This window comes from Oncorhynchus mykiss, chromosome 29, assembly GCF_057628025.1.
Source record: "Oncorhynchus mykiss isolate SJ-2025 chromosome 29, ASM5762802v1, whole genome shotgun sequence".
NCBI classification, from domain to species: domain Eukaryota; kingdom Metazoa; phylum Chordata; class Actinopteri; order Salmoniformes; family Salmonidae; genus Oncorhynchus; species Oncorhynchus mykiss.
The window spans coordinates 80,370-99,487 of NC_143050.1; the positions used below are offsets into that span (position 1 = coordinate 80,370).

Genomic DNA, 19,118 nt, shown 5'->3' on the forward strand with positions numbered 1-19,118 from the left:
GTGGTCAGTTGTTATTTGGTTGTGGTCAGAAGTTGTGGTCAGCAGTAGTGTGGTTGTTGTCAGAAGTTGTGTGGTTGTTATCAGTAGTAGTGTGGTAGTGGTCACTAGATGTGGTCAGAAGTTGTGTGGTTGTGGTCAGTAGAAGTGTGGTAGTGGTCACTAGTTGTGGTCACTAGTTGAGTGGTTGTGGTCACTAGATGTGGTCAGAAGTGTTGTGGTTGTGGTCAACAGTTGTGTGGTTGTGGTCAGTAGTTGTGTGGTTGTGGTCAACAGCTGTGTGGTTGTGGTCTACAGTTGTGTGGTTGTGGTCAACAGTTGTGTGGTTGTTGTCAGTAGTAGTGTGGTATTGGTCATTACATGTGGTCAGAAGTTGTGTGGTTTAGGTCAGAAGTTGTGGTCAATAGTTGTGCGGTTGTGGTCAGAAGTTGTGTGGTTGTGGTCAGAATTTGTGTGGTTGTGGTCAGTAGTTGTGTGGTAGTGGTCAGTAGTTGTGTGGTTGTGGTCAGTTGGTGTGTGGTTGTGGTCAGAAGTTGTGTGGTTGTGGTCAGTAGTTTTGGTCAGGAGTTGTGCGGTTGTGGTCAGAAGTTGTGTGGTTGTGGTCAGAAGTTGTGTGGTTGTGGTCAGTAGTTGTGTGGTAGTGGTCAGTAGTTGTGTGGTTGTGGTCAGTTGGTGTGTGGTTGTGGTCAGAATTTGTGTGTTTGTGGTCAGTTTTTGTGTGGTCAGAATGAGTGTGGTTGTGGTCAGTTGTTGTGTGGTCAGAAGGTGTGTGGTTGTGGTCATTAGTTATTTGGTTGTGGTCAGAAGTTGTGGTCAGCAGTAGTGTGGTTGTTGTCCGAAGTTGTGTGGTTGTTATCAGTAGTAGTGTGGTAATGGTTACTAGATGTGGTCAGAAGTTGTGTGGTTGTGGTCAGTAGTAGTGTGGTAGTGGTCACTGGTTGTGGTCACTAGTTGTGTGGTTGTGGTCACTAGATCTGGTCAGTAGTTGTGTGGTTGCGGTCAACAGTTGTGTGGTTGTGGTCAGTAGTTGTGTGGTTGTGGACAACATTTGTGTGGTTGTTGTCAGTAGTAGTGTGGTATTGGTCATTACATGTGGTCAGAAGTTGTGTGGTTTAGGTCAGAAAGTGTGTGGTTGTGGTCAGTAGTTGTGTGGTTGTGGTCACTAATTGTGGTAAGCAGTTATGTGGTTGTGGTTAGAAGCTGTGTGGTTGTGGTCAGAAGTTGTTTGGTTGTGGTCAGTTGGTGTGTGGCTGTGGTCAGAAGTTGTGTGGTTGTGATCACTAGAAGTTGTTTGCAGTTGTGTGGTTGTGTTCAGAAGTGAATGGTTGTGGTCAATAGTTGTATGGTTGTGGTGACTATATGTGGTCAGCGGTAGTGTGGTTGTGGTTAGACGTTGTGTGGTTGTGGCCAGTAATTGTGGCCAGCAGTTGAATGGTAAGTAGTTATGTTATGAGTAGTTGTGTGGTTGTGGTCAGAAGTTGTTTGGTTGTGGTCAGTAGTTGTGTGGTTGTGGTCAGAAGTTGTGTTGTGGTCAGTAGTTGTGGTCAGTAGTTGTGTTGTCAAAAGTTGCGTGGTTGTGGTCAGTAGTTGTGTGGCTTTGGTCAAAAGTTGTGTTGTTCTGGTCAGTAGTCGTGTACGTTAGTAACCCGTTTATAATAGCAATAAGCACCTTGGGTGTTTGTGGTATATGGCCAATATACCATAGCTAAAACCACAACCAAGGCACAACCCTTAGCAGTGGTATATTGGCCATATACCGCACCCCCTAGAGCATTATTGCTAGTTGTGTACATTGTGGTCAGAAGTTGCATGGTTATGGTTAGTAGTTGTGTGGTTATGGACACTAGCTGTTGTAACCAGTTGTGTGGTTGTGGTCACTAGATGTGGTAAGCAGTTGTGTGGTTGTGGTCAGAAGTTGTGTCATTGTTGACAGTAGCTGTGGTGGTCAGTAGTTGTGTGGTTTTGGTCAGAAGTTGTGTGGTTATGGTGAGAAGTTGTGTGGTTCAGTTGTTGTGTGGTTATAATCAGTAACTGTGGTCACTTCAGCCTCATCATATTTTTTGCCCTCTATATCTGTGAGTATACACAGCAACGACTCCATTTGGACTGCTCAATGATGACACAATGATGAGAGCTGTTAGTAGACATCACCTTAACACTTGTTGTCACTCTAAGCTCCAAGAAACAGCTGCAACTTTTTAATTGTAGAAGGTATTCCTAATCCACTCTATCCACACAGAGGGATACAGCCCACCCTTCTCTTTAGAAACAGGCAAACTAACAAGTTAAGTTATTTAGAGCGTGTATAGTAATCTAGTAAGCATTAGAAATCTTCCCTTCATCATTCCAGGTCCTCCAGACTTGGGAAGTATTCAACATTTTAGAGCTAGCTGTTTGGTCTGATACAGATTGACAAATCATAGGAATTTGAAGAGCTATTATTAAGACATTCATTCAAGCATTGCTATTCAACAGTAGCATTGGCAACACTGCTCCCTTTTGGCTAAAGCAGTAAATTGGTTCTTTGATATCGACTGCGTACTGCACTCTGACCCACAAAATGTCTTTGCTAGAATCATGCTAGTTATTTTAGACAAAGTAAGGAAAGTGAACTTCAAAACAAGAGGTTTTATTGGAATTTGCAGCTTTTGTTAGTAAATAATTCATCTGCTAGCTTCTGACATAATTTACTGCAGCTAGAAAGAGATCAGTTGATGGGCTACTAAAACAGCTCTATCTACAGATTGGTAGAGGCTATTCCTAATCTGTTTTCAGATTTGACAAGCAGAGTAGGGGAGGATGTCATACCTTATATGTTTTTGTCTGATTTATTGGGGGAGAGGTCAAAATGGCAGTATGCAAAAACGTTACATAAAATGCTGTTGATGTGGTTACATAAAACCGCTGTAACTTTTTAGAGACCGCTCTGCACGTGGTAAAGAATGAAACTACTACTACTAATAATAGGAATAAGTATGTGGAAGATTAAAGCTGGGGCAATTGCTGCGCAAGCCCCACAATAATAATAATACAGTGCATTTGGAAAGTATTCAGACCCCTTGACTTTTCCACATTTTGTTACATTACAGCCTTATTCTAAAATAGCTTAAATAGTCCCCCCCCCCCCCCTCATAAATCTACAAACAATACCACATAATAACAAAGCAAAAACAGGTTTTTGAAAATGTATTTAAAAAAAAACCTGAAATATCACATTTACATAAGAATTCATTTACGCAGTACTTGTTGAAGCACCGTGTGGCAGCGATTACAGCCTTGAATCTTCTTGGGTATGATGCTACAAGCTTGGTACACCTGTATTTGGGGAGTTTCTCCCATTCTTCTCTGCAGATCCTCTCAAGATCTGTCAGATTGGATGGGGAGCGTCGCTGCACAGCTATTTTCAGGTCTCTCCAGTGGCTGGGCCACTCAGAGACTTCTGCGTTGTTTTGGCTGTGTGTTTAGGGTCATTATCCTGTTGGAAGGTGAATCTTCACCCCAGTCTGAGGTCCTGAGCACTTTGGAACAGGTTTTTACCAACGATCTCTCTGTACTTTGCTCCATTCATCTTTCCCTCGATCCTGACTAGTCCCCAGTCCCTGCCTCTGAAAAACATCCCCACAGCATGATGCTGCCACCACTAGGCATCACTGTAGGGATGGTGCCAGGTTTCCTCCAGACATGACGCTTGGCATTTAGGCTGAAGAGTTCAGTCTTGGTTTCATCAGACCAGATAATCTGGTCTGGTCTGAGTCCTTTAGGTTCCTTTTAGCAGACACCAAGCAGGCTGCCCTGTAAATTTTACAGAGGAGTGGCTTCCATCTGGCCACTTTACCATAAAGGCCTGATTGGTGGAGTGCTGCAGAGATGGTTGTCCTTCAGGAAGGTTCTCCCATCTCCACAGAGGAACTCTGGAGCTCTGTCAGAGTGACCATCGGGTTCTTGATCACCTCCCTGACCAAGGCCATTCTCCCCTGATTTCTCAGTATGGCCGGGCAGCCAGCTCTTGGAAGAGTCTTGGGGGTTCCAAACTTCTTCCATTTAAGAATTATGGAGGCCAATGTGTTTTTGGGGACCTTCAATGCTGCAGACATTTTTTGGTACCCTTCCCCAGATCTGTGCCTCGACACAATCCTGTCTCGGAGCTCTGCGGACAATTTCTTTGACCCCATGGCTCGATTTTTGCTCTGACATGCAAAGTCAACAACTTTACATAGACAACTGTGTGCCTTTCCAAATCATGTCCAATCAACTGAATTTACCACAGGTGGAGTCCAATGAAGTTGTAGAAACATCTCAAGGATGATCGATGGAAACAGAATGTGGCTGAGGTCATTTTTTTTGTCTCATAGGAAAGGGTCTGAATACTTATGTAAATAAGGTATTTCTGTTTGACATTTTTTATAAATTTGCAAACATTTCTAAAAACCTTGTTTTGCTTTGTAATTATGGGTTATTGTGGATAAATTGATGAGGAAAACAATTAATTTAATCAATTTTAGAGTAAGGTTGTAAAGTAAAAAATGTGGAAAAAGTCAAGGGGTCTGAATACTTTCCGAATGCACCGTAAGTATGTCGAAGATTGAAGCTGGACCTACAAATATTGCAAAAGTCTGTTTCTCTGCCGGTCCAACACTTAGAGACTAATACATGATTTTATCACTACCAGGCTTGACTACTGCAATGCTCTGTTCTCTGGTCTTCCCCCAAAAACATTAGCCAACTCCAATTAATTCAGAATACAGCAGCACATGTGCTCGCAAAGACCAGAAGGAGACAATACAATACACAAAAAAGTCCCTGCAAAGGTTGCCTGTTCGTTTTAGAATTGATTTTGAAAGCACTACGTGGCCTTGCACCTGAATACCTGCCTGGCATGCTGTTAAGATATGTGACCTGTTTCAAGCAGCTAGGCATATGTCGCATGTCACTACTTCACAGGAGAGGCACTTGAATGTTTAATTTTGTATTTATATCAAAATGCTATTTTTGGTCAGAAATGCCTTTTGGAACATGTTCACTTTCATGTGTTTTAATAACAGTCCTGTGTACCATCTCTAAATATGAAAACAATTGTTGAATTACGACCCTACTATAGCTGGTTTAACCACGAAAAAAACAGAAACTGTCCCCCTAGCCATGATTGGTTGAGATAATGGACGGGCTGGACATGCTGAGAGATGAGCTCGGATTGGTCTGCCATGTAGCATGCCTCTGTCTATAACATAGACATCTCCGGATTACATCTTGAAACTAAGGGCAACCATCGCATCCGTGATAGAGAGGGAGAAGCGTTTTTCCATGTATATGGGTAAGTCTAGCTAACTACATTTTCCGATATTATACGTTACTAATTTAGTCAGAAAGTCATTTTCATTGCAAGAGCGTACTGTAAACTAGCATGCGAAATTTGGCTTGCTGGCTCACTAGCTAATGTTATGTGTATAATCTATGTAGTAATATTATTTGTATCTCAAAAATCCATTTGCATTGCTAGTTATAGCCTAATGTTAGCTATCTAGCTAACATTGATCCTAGTTGGTTAGCTATAGCTACCTGCAGATTCATGCATGGTGCAAGGTAGAATGAGTAGGCATTATGGTTAATTGTTTAGCTAGATAGCTAACTATCTAAACAAAAGACTCCACTGTGCAAGTAACCATTTCTTTGTGTGGTTTACACCTTCTTTATCCTCTGCATGTGACAAATAAACTTTGATTTGATTTGATATAGTATGTGTTTACCAGAGACGGTAATGTGAAGAACAACATGACCTGCACCAAAGTCAGATTAGGATATAGGCCAAGGTAAAGTGCATTTTTACTTCTACCTTTTGCTACTACTTTCACCACTTTTAGTCTTGAAATCGGATTATTTACTACACTATCGTTTTCACTTTATTTTGCACAGGGCCTCACATGTGAATCCTTAAAAAAAGGGGTGGGGCTAAAGCTTAAGAGTGTGAATGATGCTGAATGGGCGTAGAAGAAGAAGAGCTCTGCAGGTAGTGTACCAGATTTTCTCAAAAGTGAGGGTTACTAGTTTATCAACTTTTCAAAGCAGAATTACTTTTCCATGATTACTCAACTACATTGTATAATATAACATTTTAGAGCCCTGAGTCTCTACTTTTATCCAATGTAAAAAGCACAATTGCTAATTTTGCTACAAAGGACTGAATCCACGTGGTGGTTCACATACGTGCCCAGTTGGTCCCTCAAATCATCTGGCACTGGCCTTTTAGTTGTTCAAAGGTCAAAACTAAAACGTTTGGTGAGGCTGCCTTCAGCCACTAAGAAGGATCTTAAAAAACACCTTTTTAGCTGTGCTGTTACATACTGTATGGTGTTTTTAGACATACAATCTATTTGATTAACTCTCCCATTTCATAGGTGTATCTTATTTTTATATATTTGTATTAATCTCAGATAGACTGTTAGTATTTAATTATTGTTTTACTATTTTATTTGGTCTAATTTTGTTTTACAATTTTGTTTTGCCTAGTTTTTATCTTTTATTATTTTATGTGTTTAAGCACTTTGAAATGCATCACATTTAAATTTGAGAGATGGGGATCAGGGGTTAAAGGTCAAGGGTTAGAGTTCAGGGTTTAGAAGTCAGAGGTTACTCACAGAAGACGGTGAGGCTGATGGTCTTGCGAGTACGGGTGTTGAGGTATGTGTTCTGAGCCAGACAGGCATAGGTACCTGTGTTCATCCGCATAATCCAAGGGATAGTGAACGGGGATCCCGTGTACACCTGGCTGGGATTAGAACCAATATATAAAACCCCTGGGTGGATCAGAACCAATACATAACACAATTGACTGGATTAGAGCAAATATATAAAACACCTGGCTGGATAAGAACCAATTTATAAAACAATTGGCTAGATTAGAACCATTATATAAAACACCTGACTGGAATAGAACCAATATATAAAACACCTGGCTGGATTAGAACCAATATATAAAACACCTAGCTGGGATTGAAACCAATTTATAAAACACCTGGCTGGGATTAGAAGCAATTTATAGAACATATGGCTGGGATTAAAACCAATATATAAAACACATGGCTGGATTATAACCAACACAAAAAACACCTGTCTGGAATTCAAACCAATAAATAACTACAGAGGTTATTGCTGCCAAAGGAGGGTCAACATGTTATTAAATCCAGGGATTCATATACTTTTTCCAACCTGCAACTGTGAATGTTTACACGGTGTGTTCAATAAAGACATACAAAATATAATTATTTGTGTGTTATTAGTTTAAGCAGACTGGGTTTGTCTATTTCTGTTATAAAGATCAGATAAAATGTTATGACAAATTTATGCGGAAATCCACGTGGTTCTAAAGGGTTGACATACTTTTTCTTCCCACTGTATATGTAATGTGGGTGCTTTGGTGTTTGGACCGTAGGAAGAGTGGCAGCAGCTAATGGGGATCCCTAATAAATACAAATACATAAAACACATGGCTGGGATTATAACCAATATATAAAACACCTGGCTGGATTAGAACAAATATATAAAACACATGACTGGGATTAGAACCAATATGTGACCCGATTCAGGAAACGTCGCAAGTCACGACTTCACAGGAGAGCCGTTTGAACGTAAAAATATATATTTTTTTAATAAAAAAGCATTTTTTGGCATAAATGCCTTCTCGAACATGTGAACTTTCATGTGCCTCAATAACAAATTTGTATGCCAAAAATGGTTACATTAGGAGCCTTGTTGGTTAAGCCACAGAAAAAGTCAGCAACCTTACTACTAGCCATGATTGGCTGAGATAATGAGTGGGCTGGACATGCCGAGAGATGAGTTCAGATTGGTCTGCCATATAGATGGCTTCTGTCTATTTGAGCTGGTCAGTTTGTGTTGGTAATCCTGTCGAACACAGATTTAAATAAAAATGTATTGTGTATTGGAATTGCATAAGTGTTGCTCTCCACATTCTGGAGGATCAAGTGTTGAAATCAGTGGAGTTAAAGTATGATAGCTAAATAGATGGAGAAAACACCTATCTTCAAACTAAGGGCAACTGTGGCATGGCATTCCTGACAGGGAGACGCGTACCTCATACATAATGATGTATAGAGTTAAGATAGTCTCGCGTTAGCTTGCTACATTTTCAGATATTAAACATTTCTAATTTTGACAGAAAGTAGTTTAATTTTAATCAAAAGTGTACTGTTAGCTAGCTAGCTAACTTTAGCTGGCTGGCTCCCTAGCTGGCGTTATTATTTGTTTCTCAGAGCCTTTTGCTTTTATAGTTAGAGCCTAATGTTAGCTAGCTAACATTGAACCTGGTTGGTTAGCTCCCAGCATATTCACGCAGGGTAGTAAACGACATGATTTGGCACTGTGTTCATTGTTGTTGAACTAGCTAATATTAGCTGGCTTGCTCGTTAGCTAACTTTGTGTGACGTGTGTGTGATCTTGCACTTTGTTTACCTAGCTAGGTTCATTGTTTACCTAGCTAGCTAGCTGTATGTCTTAAGCTAAAGTGCTTTTAGCTAGCTAGCTATTGTTAGCTGGCTGGATCCCTAGCTGACGTTATTATTTGTATCCCAGAGCCATTTGCTTTTCTAGTTAGATCCGAAAGTTAGCTATCTAACATTGAACCTGGTTGGTTAGCTCCCATCACTGTGGAATTGTTGGCACTGTGTTCATTGTTGTTTAACTAGCTAACGTTAGCTGGCTGGCTCGTTCGCTAATGTTACGTGTGTACAACACCTGTTGAATATTGCAGTAAAAGTCTGCAAAAAAAGCACCATGAAATTGTTGCCAGCAAGGCTGGTTAGGCGGTTTTCATGTCATCGGCCAGAGCATCAAGCATGCGATCTGAACGCTCCGAGAGCGAAACGAGATGGGTGGGGCTAAAGCTTAAGAGGGTGTGAACGATGCTGAATGGGTGTAGACAAAGAAGAGCTCTTCACTAGATACCAAAACATTTAAAGGTAATTTTCTCAAAAGTGAGTTGACAAGTTGATCAACTTGCAAAGCAGAATTCATTTCCCATTGTTCCTCAAATGCAGGGTATGATATATCATTTTTTAGCCTCTACTTTTATCCAATGTAAAAAATACCATTTCAAATTTTGCTACATAAGACCGAATCCAGGTGGTGAGTCACATATATACAACACCTGGCTGAGATTATAACCAATATATAAAACATCTTGCAATTGGCTCAGAACAGGGCAGCACGGCTGGCCCTTGGATATACACAGAGAGCAAACATTAATAATACGCATGTCAATCTCTCCTGGTTCAAAGTGGAGGAGAGATTGGCTTTATCACTGCTTGAATTTGTGAGAGGTGTTGAAAGCACCGAGCTGTCTGTTTAACAGCTCAGACACCCATGCATACCCCACAAGACATGACACCAGAGGTCTCTTCACAGTCCCCAAGTAGAGAACAGACTATGGGAGGCGCACAGTACTACATAGATCCATTACTACATGGAACTCTATTCCACATCAGATAACTGATGCAAGCAGTAGATTCAGATTTAAAAAACAGATAAAAATACACCTTTTGGAACAGCAGGGACTGGGAAACAACACAAACATAGGCACAGACACATGCATACAACACATGATAACACATACACTATACACACATACACATGGATTTTGTGATGTAGATATGTGGTAGTGGAGTAGGGGCCTGAGGGCACACACTTAATGTGTTGTGAAATCTGTTTTTAAAATTGTATAACTGCCTTAATTTTGCCGGACCCCAGGAAGAGTAGCTGCTGCCTTGGGATCCATAGTAAATACAACTACAAACTGTAGCTATAGCAGTGGCAAATGACATCATAAAAGCACTTGATAAAAAGCAAGTGCTCTGTTTGTTGATTTATCAAAGGCATTTGATACAGTTGACCATGCATTTTTGCTAGCTCAACTCAGTAACACTGGTCTCAATGAAGGGGAAGTAAATTGGTTTGGGAACTATTTTTCTGACAAAACACAAAACACAAGTGTATATACTGACAATCGCTGGTCTAGCTTTCTAGAGATTAATAGAGGTGTGCTCCAGGGTTCTATTTTAGCTCCTGTGTTTTTCTCAATTTGTATTAATTATTTGGGAAATGGGATGCAACAAGCAAAGTTGCATCTACATGCAGATGATACAGTCATATATTCATGTGCTCCTTCTCTGGTTCAGGCTATTTATATAGCCCTTCTTACCTCAGCTGGTATCTCAAAGTGCTATACAGAAACCCAGCCTAAAACCCCAAACAGCAAGCAATGCAGGTGTAGAAGCACGGTGGCTATGAAAAACTACCTAGAAAGGCCAAAACCTAAGAAGAAACCTAGAGATGAACCAGGCTATGACGGGTGGCCAGTCCTCTTCTGGCTGTGCCGGGTGGAGATTATAACAGAACATTGCCAAGATGTTCAAATGACCAGCATCACAATGCTTTTCAGTCAGTGCAGGCCTCCCCTCAAACTGGTTTTGAATGTACAAAAAAAAAAAATTCATGACCTTTACCAGATCTCGCACTCAGCCAGAGAAGGTTTGCATTGTCACATCTGGTGGCTTGCCCTTCGAAAAAGTATCATCCTTCAAATATGTTGTTATTTAATTGAGGAAAATATGAACAATCCTATATTTATTTTTGATAGTGCCGCAAAGCTAACTAAAAAGCCACATTCCCCAAAAGAGGATGGCTTTCACTTCAGCAGTGATAAATTCATGAACTTCTTTGAGGAAAAAATCATGATCATTAGAAAGCAAATTATGGACTACTCTTTAAATCTGCATATTCCTCCAAAGTTCAGTTCAAAGTTCAGTCTGCACAACTCTGCCAGGACCTAGGATCAAGGGAGACACTCAAGTTTTTAACCTCTTGGATTTAGGGGGCGCTATTTTCATTTTTGGATGAAAAACGTTCCCGTTTTAAACAAGATATTTTGTCACGAAAAGATGCTCGACTATGCATATAATGCAGATAACAATCCAACGAGGAAGTGCCGCATTTTTTGAAACCGCCTCATGCCAATGACTCCTTATATGGCTGTGAATGAGCTACACATGAGTTTACGTTTTCCAAGTATTCCCCAAGGTGTCTACAGCATTGTGACGTCTTTTTAGGCATTTCCATTGAAGAATGGCTGTAAGGGACCATATATAGCATGTGGTCACATGGTGTCTCCCGCAGAAAATCTTGCGTAAAATACTGAGGTAGCCATTTTTCCAATCGCTTCTTATGAGAAACCAATTGTCTCGACGGATATATTATCGAATATATATGTTAAAAACACCTTGAGGATGGATCCTAAACAACGTTTGCCGTGTTTCTGTCAATATTATGGATCGGCAAAGTTTGGCGTTATAGTTGTAGCATTTTCCGGTCGATTTCTCAGCCATGCATGATGAAGAAACGGGAGCTATTTCGCCTACAAAAAAAATATTTTTGGAAAAAAGGAACATTTGCTATCTAACTGGGAGTCTCCTGAGTGAAAGCATCTGAAGTTCTTCAAAGGTAAATGATTTAATTTGGTTGCTTTTCTTATTTTCGTGAAAATGTTGCCTGCTGCCAGCAGAGCCTAGCATAGCATTATGCCATGATAAACTTGCACAAATGCTTGTCTAGCGTTGGCTGTAACGCATATTTTGAAAATCTGAGATGACAGTGTTGTTAACAAAAGGCTAAACTTGTGTTTGAATATATTTATTTCATTTCATTTGCAATTTTCATGAATAGGAAAAGTTTCTAGGGGTATTTATGTCTGCTGCGTTATGCTAATGCATTTGAGGCTATGATTACGCTCCCGGATATGTGATTGCTCTTAATACTATATCTATTGACACATAGATGAAAATAATCATGGCCTCTAAACCTTCAAGATGTATACTGGACCCTATTCCAACTAAACTACTGAAAGAGCTGCTTCCGGTGTTTGGCCCTCCTATTTTGAACATAATAAACGCCTCTCTATCCACCGGATGTGTACCAAACTCACTAAAAGTAGCAGCAATAAAGCTTCGCTTTAAAAAGGAAGTTCGCCAGTTCACTTAAGGTTGTTCTGTTGGGTTGCAAACACCCGGCATTGAAACAGGTAATGTCATTTCGGCGACAGGTGTTTATGTTTTTGGACTCACCGGAGCAGACTTTAGAGTGCTTGGGTATTAGAAGTAATAAAACAGAAAAGGCTTAATGTGGTTTTCTTACAGGAGACACATAGTGATGAGGAAAATGAGGTTGACTGGGGTATGTGGTGGGAGGTGCAGTATGTACTCAGTCATGGTACTAATTTCAGTGCTGGGGTGGCAATCTTGTTTTCCTCATGCTTAGGGGTGACTGTGGTATCTACAACAGAGATTGTCAAGGGTCGGGTTTTATTGGTCAAGGTGGATGTTATGGGGTTTTTGTTTGTTTTTTTGAATGTTTATGCTCCGAATGAGGGTACAGAGCGTATTGCTATATTTGATCAAATAAAGGAAACCTTAAGACAGTGTGATCAAGAGGGGTGTATGGTTTTAGGGGGTGACTGGAACTGTACAGTGGATTTTACTGTTGATCGCACTGCCGAAGAACCTCACCTGCGGTCAGCCACTTGCCTGTCTGGCCTATTAACTGAGTTTGAGCTTTCTGATGTGTGGAGAGTAAAGAATGCAAAAGTTAGGCACATGGCTAAAAATTAATGAAGGTCGTGTCAGTGCAGCAAGGTTAGACAGGTTGTATGTATCTGAGCAATACTGTAGTAGGGTTGGAAAGTGTGTCATTACTCCTGTGGGTTTCTCTGATCATCATATTGTTACTGTTGATATTCACTTGTCCTGTCCACGAAGGACGCCTTACTGGTATTTTAATGTTAAATTGTTACATGATGTCATGTTTTGTGACAGGTTTTTGTTGTTTTGGGAAAAATGGAGGGGTATAAAAGGGAATTTTGGGTCCTTGAGACAATGGTGGGAGGTTGGGAAGGCCCAAATACGAGTATTTTGTCACCAGTATACTGCTCTGTCTCAATTTGAAGTTAAAGAGACTATCAAGGACAGGACATCAAATCTATTGAACTGATGCTGCTCACTCAGAACGACCCTGGACTAGTCATGAACTTACAGGACAAGAGACATGAATTGAGGTCGTTTCTGCATGAAAGAGTGCCTTGATTAGGTCTCGTTTCGCTTCCCTCAAGGATATGGATGCTCCTAGCGCAAACAGATGGTCAGCCTTCGTCTCCCTGATGGGAAGGTGACCACGAATGATATTGAAATGCGTCAACTGTGCGCAGAATACAAAATTGTTTCTAAATGTCTCTCAAACAGGTTGAAAGAGTATCTGGGATTGTTGATCCACAAGGACCTACTGTGTACCTGATCGCTCTATTGTTGACAACTTGTTTCTGATAAGAGATGTTTTAGACATTTGTAAACTGTCTGATATAAATGTGGGTTTACTTTCGTTGGATCAGGAGAAGGCTTTTGATCGTGTGGACCACCAGGACTTGTTTAAAACAATGAAAGCCTTTGGGTTTGGGGATGTTTTTCTGTCTTGGGTGAATTTACTGTATGCTGGAGCCTCGTGTATGGTGAAGGTTGGTGGTGGTTTGAGTTGCCCCATCCCTGTCGAAAGGGGCATCAGGCAGGGATGCCCAATTTCAGGGCAGTTATAAAGTCTGGCGATTGAACCAATGCTTTGTTTTTTAAGAGCAAAGCTTACTGGTTTCTCTGTGCCAGGTGTAATGAAGGGTCCCACGATAGCACTGTCTGCGTATGCAGATGACGTGATCGTTTTTATTACAGGGGGTGAGGATGTTAAGGTTCTCTCAAACACTTTAAAGGTGTATGAGGGGTTCTCCTCAGCTAGAGTCAATTGGGGAAAGAGTGAAGCGCTGTGGGCAGGTCAGCTTCAGATGGGGTCCACTCCACGGTTACCAGGGGGGCTTCAGTGGGGCAGAGATGGAATGAAGACTTTGGGGGTTTTTCTAGGCTCTGATGTGCCAGACTGTCAAGGTGGAAATGGGTGTTGACCCAGCTGTCCTATAGGGGACGGGTCCTGGTAGCTAATAATCTTGCTGCTTCTACCCTGTGGCACAGACTAATGATTTTACAGCCACCAAAGGGTCTGATACAAGAGCTTCAGAGGACCCTTGTCAATTTATTCTGGTCTGGACAACACTGGATTAAAGCTGCAGCCCTGTACCTGCCACTGCACGAGGGTGGGCAAGGCCTGGTGGACATTTCCTCTAGGATCACGGCTTTCCGGCTCCAAGCAGCCCAGAGATTGTTGTACAGAGACTGTTCTAGCTGGGTCGAAACATCCTACATATTGATGAGGAGAGCGGGCTGTTTGGGCTTAGACAAGCATCTTTTCCTCTTAAAGCTGGAGGGGGTGATTTGACTGGCCTGACTCCATTTTATGAGTCTGTTATGCAGGCTTGGAGAGTCTTTGTCAAGTTCCGTAAGGCCGGCATGCCACCAGGGATGTGGCTTTTTGAAGAGCCCCTTTTTCATAACACTGCCATCCAGTCCCGTGTTCTGGGTTCAGCTAGCCTACGTTCATGCCTGTTAGGCGTGGGGTGTACCAAGCTGGGTCGTCTGATGCGAAGCAGGAGCAGATTGGAGGAGCTGGGAGAAAGAGCGGGGATCCGATCATCTCGCCTACTGAGGAAGGTCGTCGATGAGATCTGCGACTCCTTGCCAGTGCTTCATCTGCAGTATGTGACTGATACTTCCAATTCTGATCGGTGGAGGGAGGGTCTGGATTATGTGTTCCCTGCACTGATTGTTAGTGCTGCGATGGGGGCATTTGAGGAGGACATGGGGATGCTGCTTTCCTTCGACACCCCGGAGCTGGGGGAGTTCAAGGAAGTGGGAAAGAAGGCCATGTACAGAACATGTGTAAAGGTGTCCCATGTCTCTTCCCTGGAAGGGGTAAAATCGATGAGGTGGGCAGATGTGCTTGGTCCAGGTGCCTCTCCAAAAGGTTTTTGGCGATCATTATATAAACTGCCTATTGATAAGAGGACAGCTGACCTCCAATGAAGGATAATACATGGAGCTATAGCCACTAACATGCATCTGGTACACCTGGACCCTACTGTTGGGGAGGGGTGTCCATTCTGTGCCGAGTCTGAATCTCTGGCACATCTGTTTTTACTGTGTCCCAGGTTGGTTGGGATGATTGAACTGATTACTGATTGGTTCTCAACGTTGGGAGAGGTTTTCTCTTCCAAACTGTATATATTTGGGCCAAAGTACAGGTTCAGTCAAAAGGGTGTAGTTGTGTTGCTTAATTTTGTGTTAGGGGCAGCAAAATTAGTGATATGGAAGACCCAAAAGAACAGTATTCGGGGACAGTATTCGGGGACAGGGGTCTGTGGATTGGCCACCCCCATAGCCTGTTTCCTCTCTAGGTTCCTTCCTAGGTTCTGACCTTCCTAGGGAGTTTTTCCTAGCCACCGTGCATCTACACCTGTATTCTTTGCTGTTTGGGGTTTTAGGCTGGGTTTCTGTACAGCACTTTGTGACATCAGCTGATGTAAGATGGGCTTTATGAATACATGTGATTGATAGGTATATGGTTAGATGAGAAGTTGTCCTTTGAAGTTCATATACATAATCTTGTGAAGAAGCTTAAATTGAAATTGGGTTTTTATTCTGGTAATAAGGCTTCCTTCTCGCTTATGGCTTGAAATAAGCTTGTTCAGGCCACTTTTCTCTTTGTAATTGACTATGGTGACTTGTTGTTACAGAGACTGGACTCTGTTTATCATGCATCCTTGTGCTTTACTACAAATGCCAAGTCACTCACCCACCATTGCACCTTGTACCAAATGGTGGGTTGGACCTCACTTTATATGCGCAGAAAGCTACATTTGTATGTGTTCATTTACAATGTTCTGTTAAGGCTCCCGAGTGGGGCAGTGGTCTAAGACACTGCATCTCAGTGCAAGAGGTGTCACTGCAGTGCCTGGTTTGAATCCAGGCCTTGTCACATCTGGCTCTGATTGGTAGTCCCATATGTGGTGCACAATTGGCCCAGTGTCGTTAGGATGGGGTAGGCCGTCATTGTAAATACGAATTTGTTCTTAATAAGGATCTGTCATTTAAAAAAAAAAAAAAGTCACCTAAATTACATACCCAAATCAAACTGGCTGTAGCTCAGGCCTTGGTTGGTAATGGCTCACATCAACACCATTATCCCAGAAACCCTAGACCCACTCCAATTTGCATACCGTTTAAACAGATCCACAGAAAAAATTGTAGACCCCCACAAGTCTGGTTCATCCTTGGGAGCAATTTCCAAATGCCTGAAGGTACCACGTTCATCTGTACAAACCATAGTACGCAAGTATAAACACAATGGGACCACACAGCTGTCATACCGCTCAGGAAGGAGATGCGGTCTCCTAGAGATAAACGTACTGGTGCAAAAAGTGCAAATCAATTCCAGAACAACAGCAAAGGACCTTGTGAAGATGCTGGAGGAAACAGGTACAATAGTATCTAGATCCACAGTAAAACAAGTCCTATATCGACATAACCTGAAAGACAATTTAGCAAGAAAGAAGCCACTGCTCCCAAACTGCCATAAAAAAGCCAGACTATGGTTTGCAACTGCACATGGGGACAAATATCGTACTTTTTGGAGAAATGTCCTCTGGTTTGATGAAACAAAAATAGAACTGTTTGGCCATAATTACCATCGTTATGTTTGGAGGAAAAAGGGGACGCTTGCAAGCCGAAGGACACCATCCCAACCGTGAAGCACAGGGGGGCAGCATCATGTTGTGGGGGTGCTTTGCTGCAGGAGGGACTGGTGTACTTCACAAAATTGATGGCATCATGAGGTAAGAAAATATGTGGATCTATTGAAGCAACATCTCAAGACATCAGTCAGGAAGTTAAAGCTTGGTCGCAAATGGGTCTTCCAACTGGACAATGACCCCAAACATGCTTCCAAATTTGTGGCAAAATGGTTTAAGGACAACAACGTCAAGGTATTGGAGTGCCATCACAAAGCCCTGACCTCAATCCTATAGAAAATGTGTTGGCAGAACTGAAAAAGTGTGTGCGAACAAGGAGGCCTACAAACCTGACTCAGTTAAACCAGCACTGCTAGGAGGAATAGGCCAAAATTCACTCAACTAATTGTGGGAAGCTTGTGGAAGACTACCCAAAACATTTGACCCAAGTGAAACAATTTAAAGGCAATGCTACCAAATACTAATTGAGTGTATGTAAACTTCTGACCCACTGGGAATGTGATGAAAGAAATAAAAGCTGAAATAAATCATTCTCTCTACTATTATTCTGACATTCCACATTCTTAAAATGAAGTGGTGATCCTAACTGACCTAAAACAGGGAATGTTTACTAGGATCAAATGTCAGGAATTGTGATAAACTGAGTTAAAATGTATTTGGCTAAGGTGTATGTAAACTTCCGACTTAAACTGTGCTTAAAGTCCCCAGGACATTTACAGTATTAGGCAAGACTGCCTTCTCGTCTTCTGCACCAGAGGCATGGAATAGTCTACAATCTAGATATGTTAGTGTCACTGAATTAATTTAAAATGTTGAATGGCGACTCTGTTACAGAGGAGTGTAAATGCTTGTTTTATGCGGGATCATGTTGTATTGTATTTTTGTGTGTTTTAATTCTGTAATGTATTGATTGTTGCTGCCTTCTTGGCCAGGTCTCCATTGAAAAAGAGACTCTGGGTCTCAATAGGCTTTTCCTTGTTAAAGGAAAAAGTGAATCTAAGTGAATTTGTCCAAATACTTTTGGTCCCCTAAAAAGGTGTGGGACTATGTCCAAAATGTTCTGTAATTTATAAACAGTTCAAACTATTAGCATGAAAATACTCTCATTATTAAAGCTGACAGTCTGCACTTTAACTGCATAGTTGTTGTAATATTTGAAATACAAAACAACAAAAAGTGTCCAAATACTTTTGAACCTCACTGTATAACGCCAGAAGCCTGATGTGACAGCTCCAATGCAGTTACATCTCCGACATCAGGTGTCGGTTATTGTGGTGGAACTGAATTGACCCTAGCCAAAAATGTGCAAGTGAAACGTGCATTTTGAAAACAAAACAAACAAATAATTATAACATATAATGATTAAGGATTGAGTGTGTGTGTGTTTGTATGTGTGTGTTAAGGCATACCTGTTGTTGTAGAACCAGACATATTGACTGGGCGGGTTGGACTGGGCCTGGCAGAGCAGAGAGACCGTCTGTCTCTCCTGAGCAGAGTATCCTCTGTCTGTTATACTGTAGGGAGTCACATCTATCTGGGGAATATCAGGACCGACTGGGGAGAGGACACACACACACTATATTAAACACACACACAACATAACGCACACACTACCTTACACACACTATGTTACATAGAAACACAATATGTAACACAAGCACTACTTTATACACAAACACATTATACACACACACTATGTTATGCACACACTACATGTTACACACACTACGTTGCACACACACATTACGTTAATGTTAGGTTCATTGTTCATTGAGTAGGCTGTCATTGTAAATAAGAATGTGTTGTTAACTGACTTGCCTAGCTAAATAACGGTAAAATAAATTATAATAATAATAAAAAATATCTATTTGTTTGGGTATTTGGTATTTTGGTATTTTATTAGGATCCTCATTAGATGTTGCAAAAGCAGCAGCTACTCTTCCTGGGGTACACACAAAACATGAAACATAATACAGAATGACATAATACAGAACATCAATAGACAAGAACAGCTCAAGGACAGAACTACATACATTTTTTCAAAAGGAACATGTAGTCTACATATCAATGCATACACACAAACTTTTTAGGTCAAATAGGGGAGAGGCGTTGTGTAGTGTTAATACTAACAGATGATGAAGAACTATAGCATTATAATGATGACAGAACTACGCAAGTTTGAAACTAATTAGAATTTAGTGGTCGTACATTGAGATTTGCGGTTGCAATAACGGTTCTCAAATGTGTAATTTAATATGACAAGCTTGTATCATGATTGTGCTAAAGATTTAACAGTCGCAAAGTGGAACTTGAAGTGAAATTCTCACGCTCCAAAGAGAAAACAAGACACTCACAGTCAAGGTAAAAATCCACGATTCCC

The 19,118-nt window shown here is 41.3% G+C and overlaps 1 protein-coding gene across 1 annotated transcript in view; it reads right to left on the bottom strand.

Moving 5' to 3' along the window:
* LOC118948708 (hemicentin-1) overlaps positions 1–19,118 on the bottom strand; it is a 124,186-nt gene that overhangs the window by 51,768 nt on the left and 53,300 nt on the right. The window contains exons 16-17 of the mRNA XM_090226282.1: positions 18,148–18,292; positions 6,630–6,760 (exon numbers count right to left, since the gene is read on the bottom strand). Coding sequence (XP_090082408.1) covers positions 6,630–6,760; positions 18,148–18,292 — 276 coding nt within the window. The remainder of the gene's footprint in view (positions 1–6,629; positions 6,761–18,147; positions 18,293–19,118) is intronic.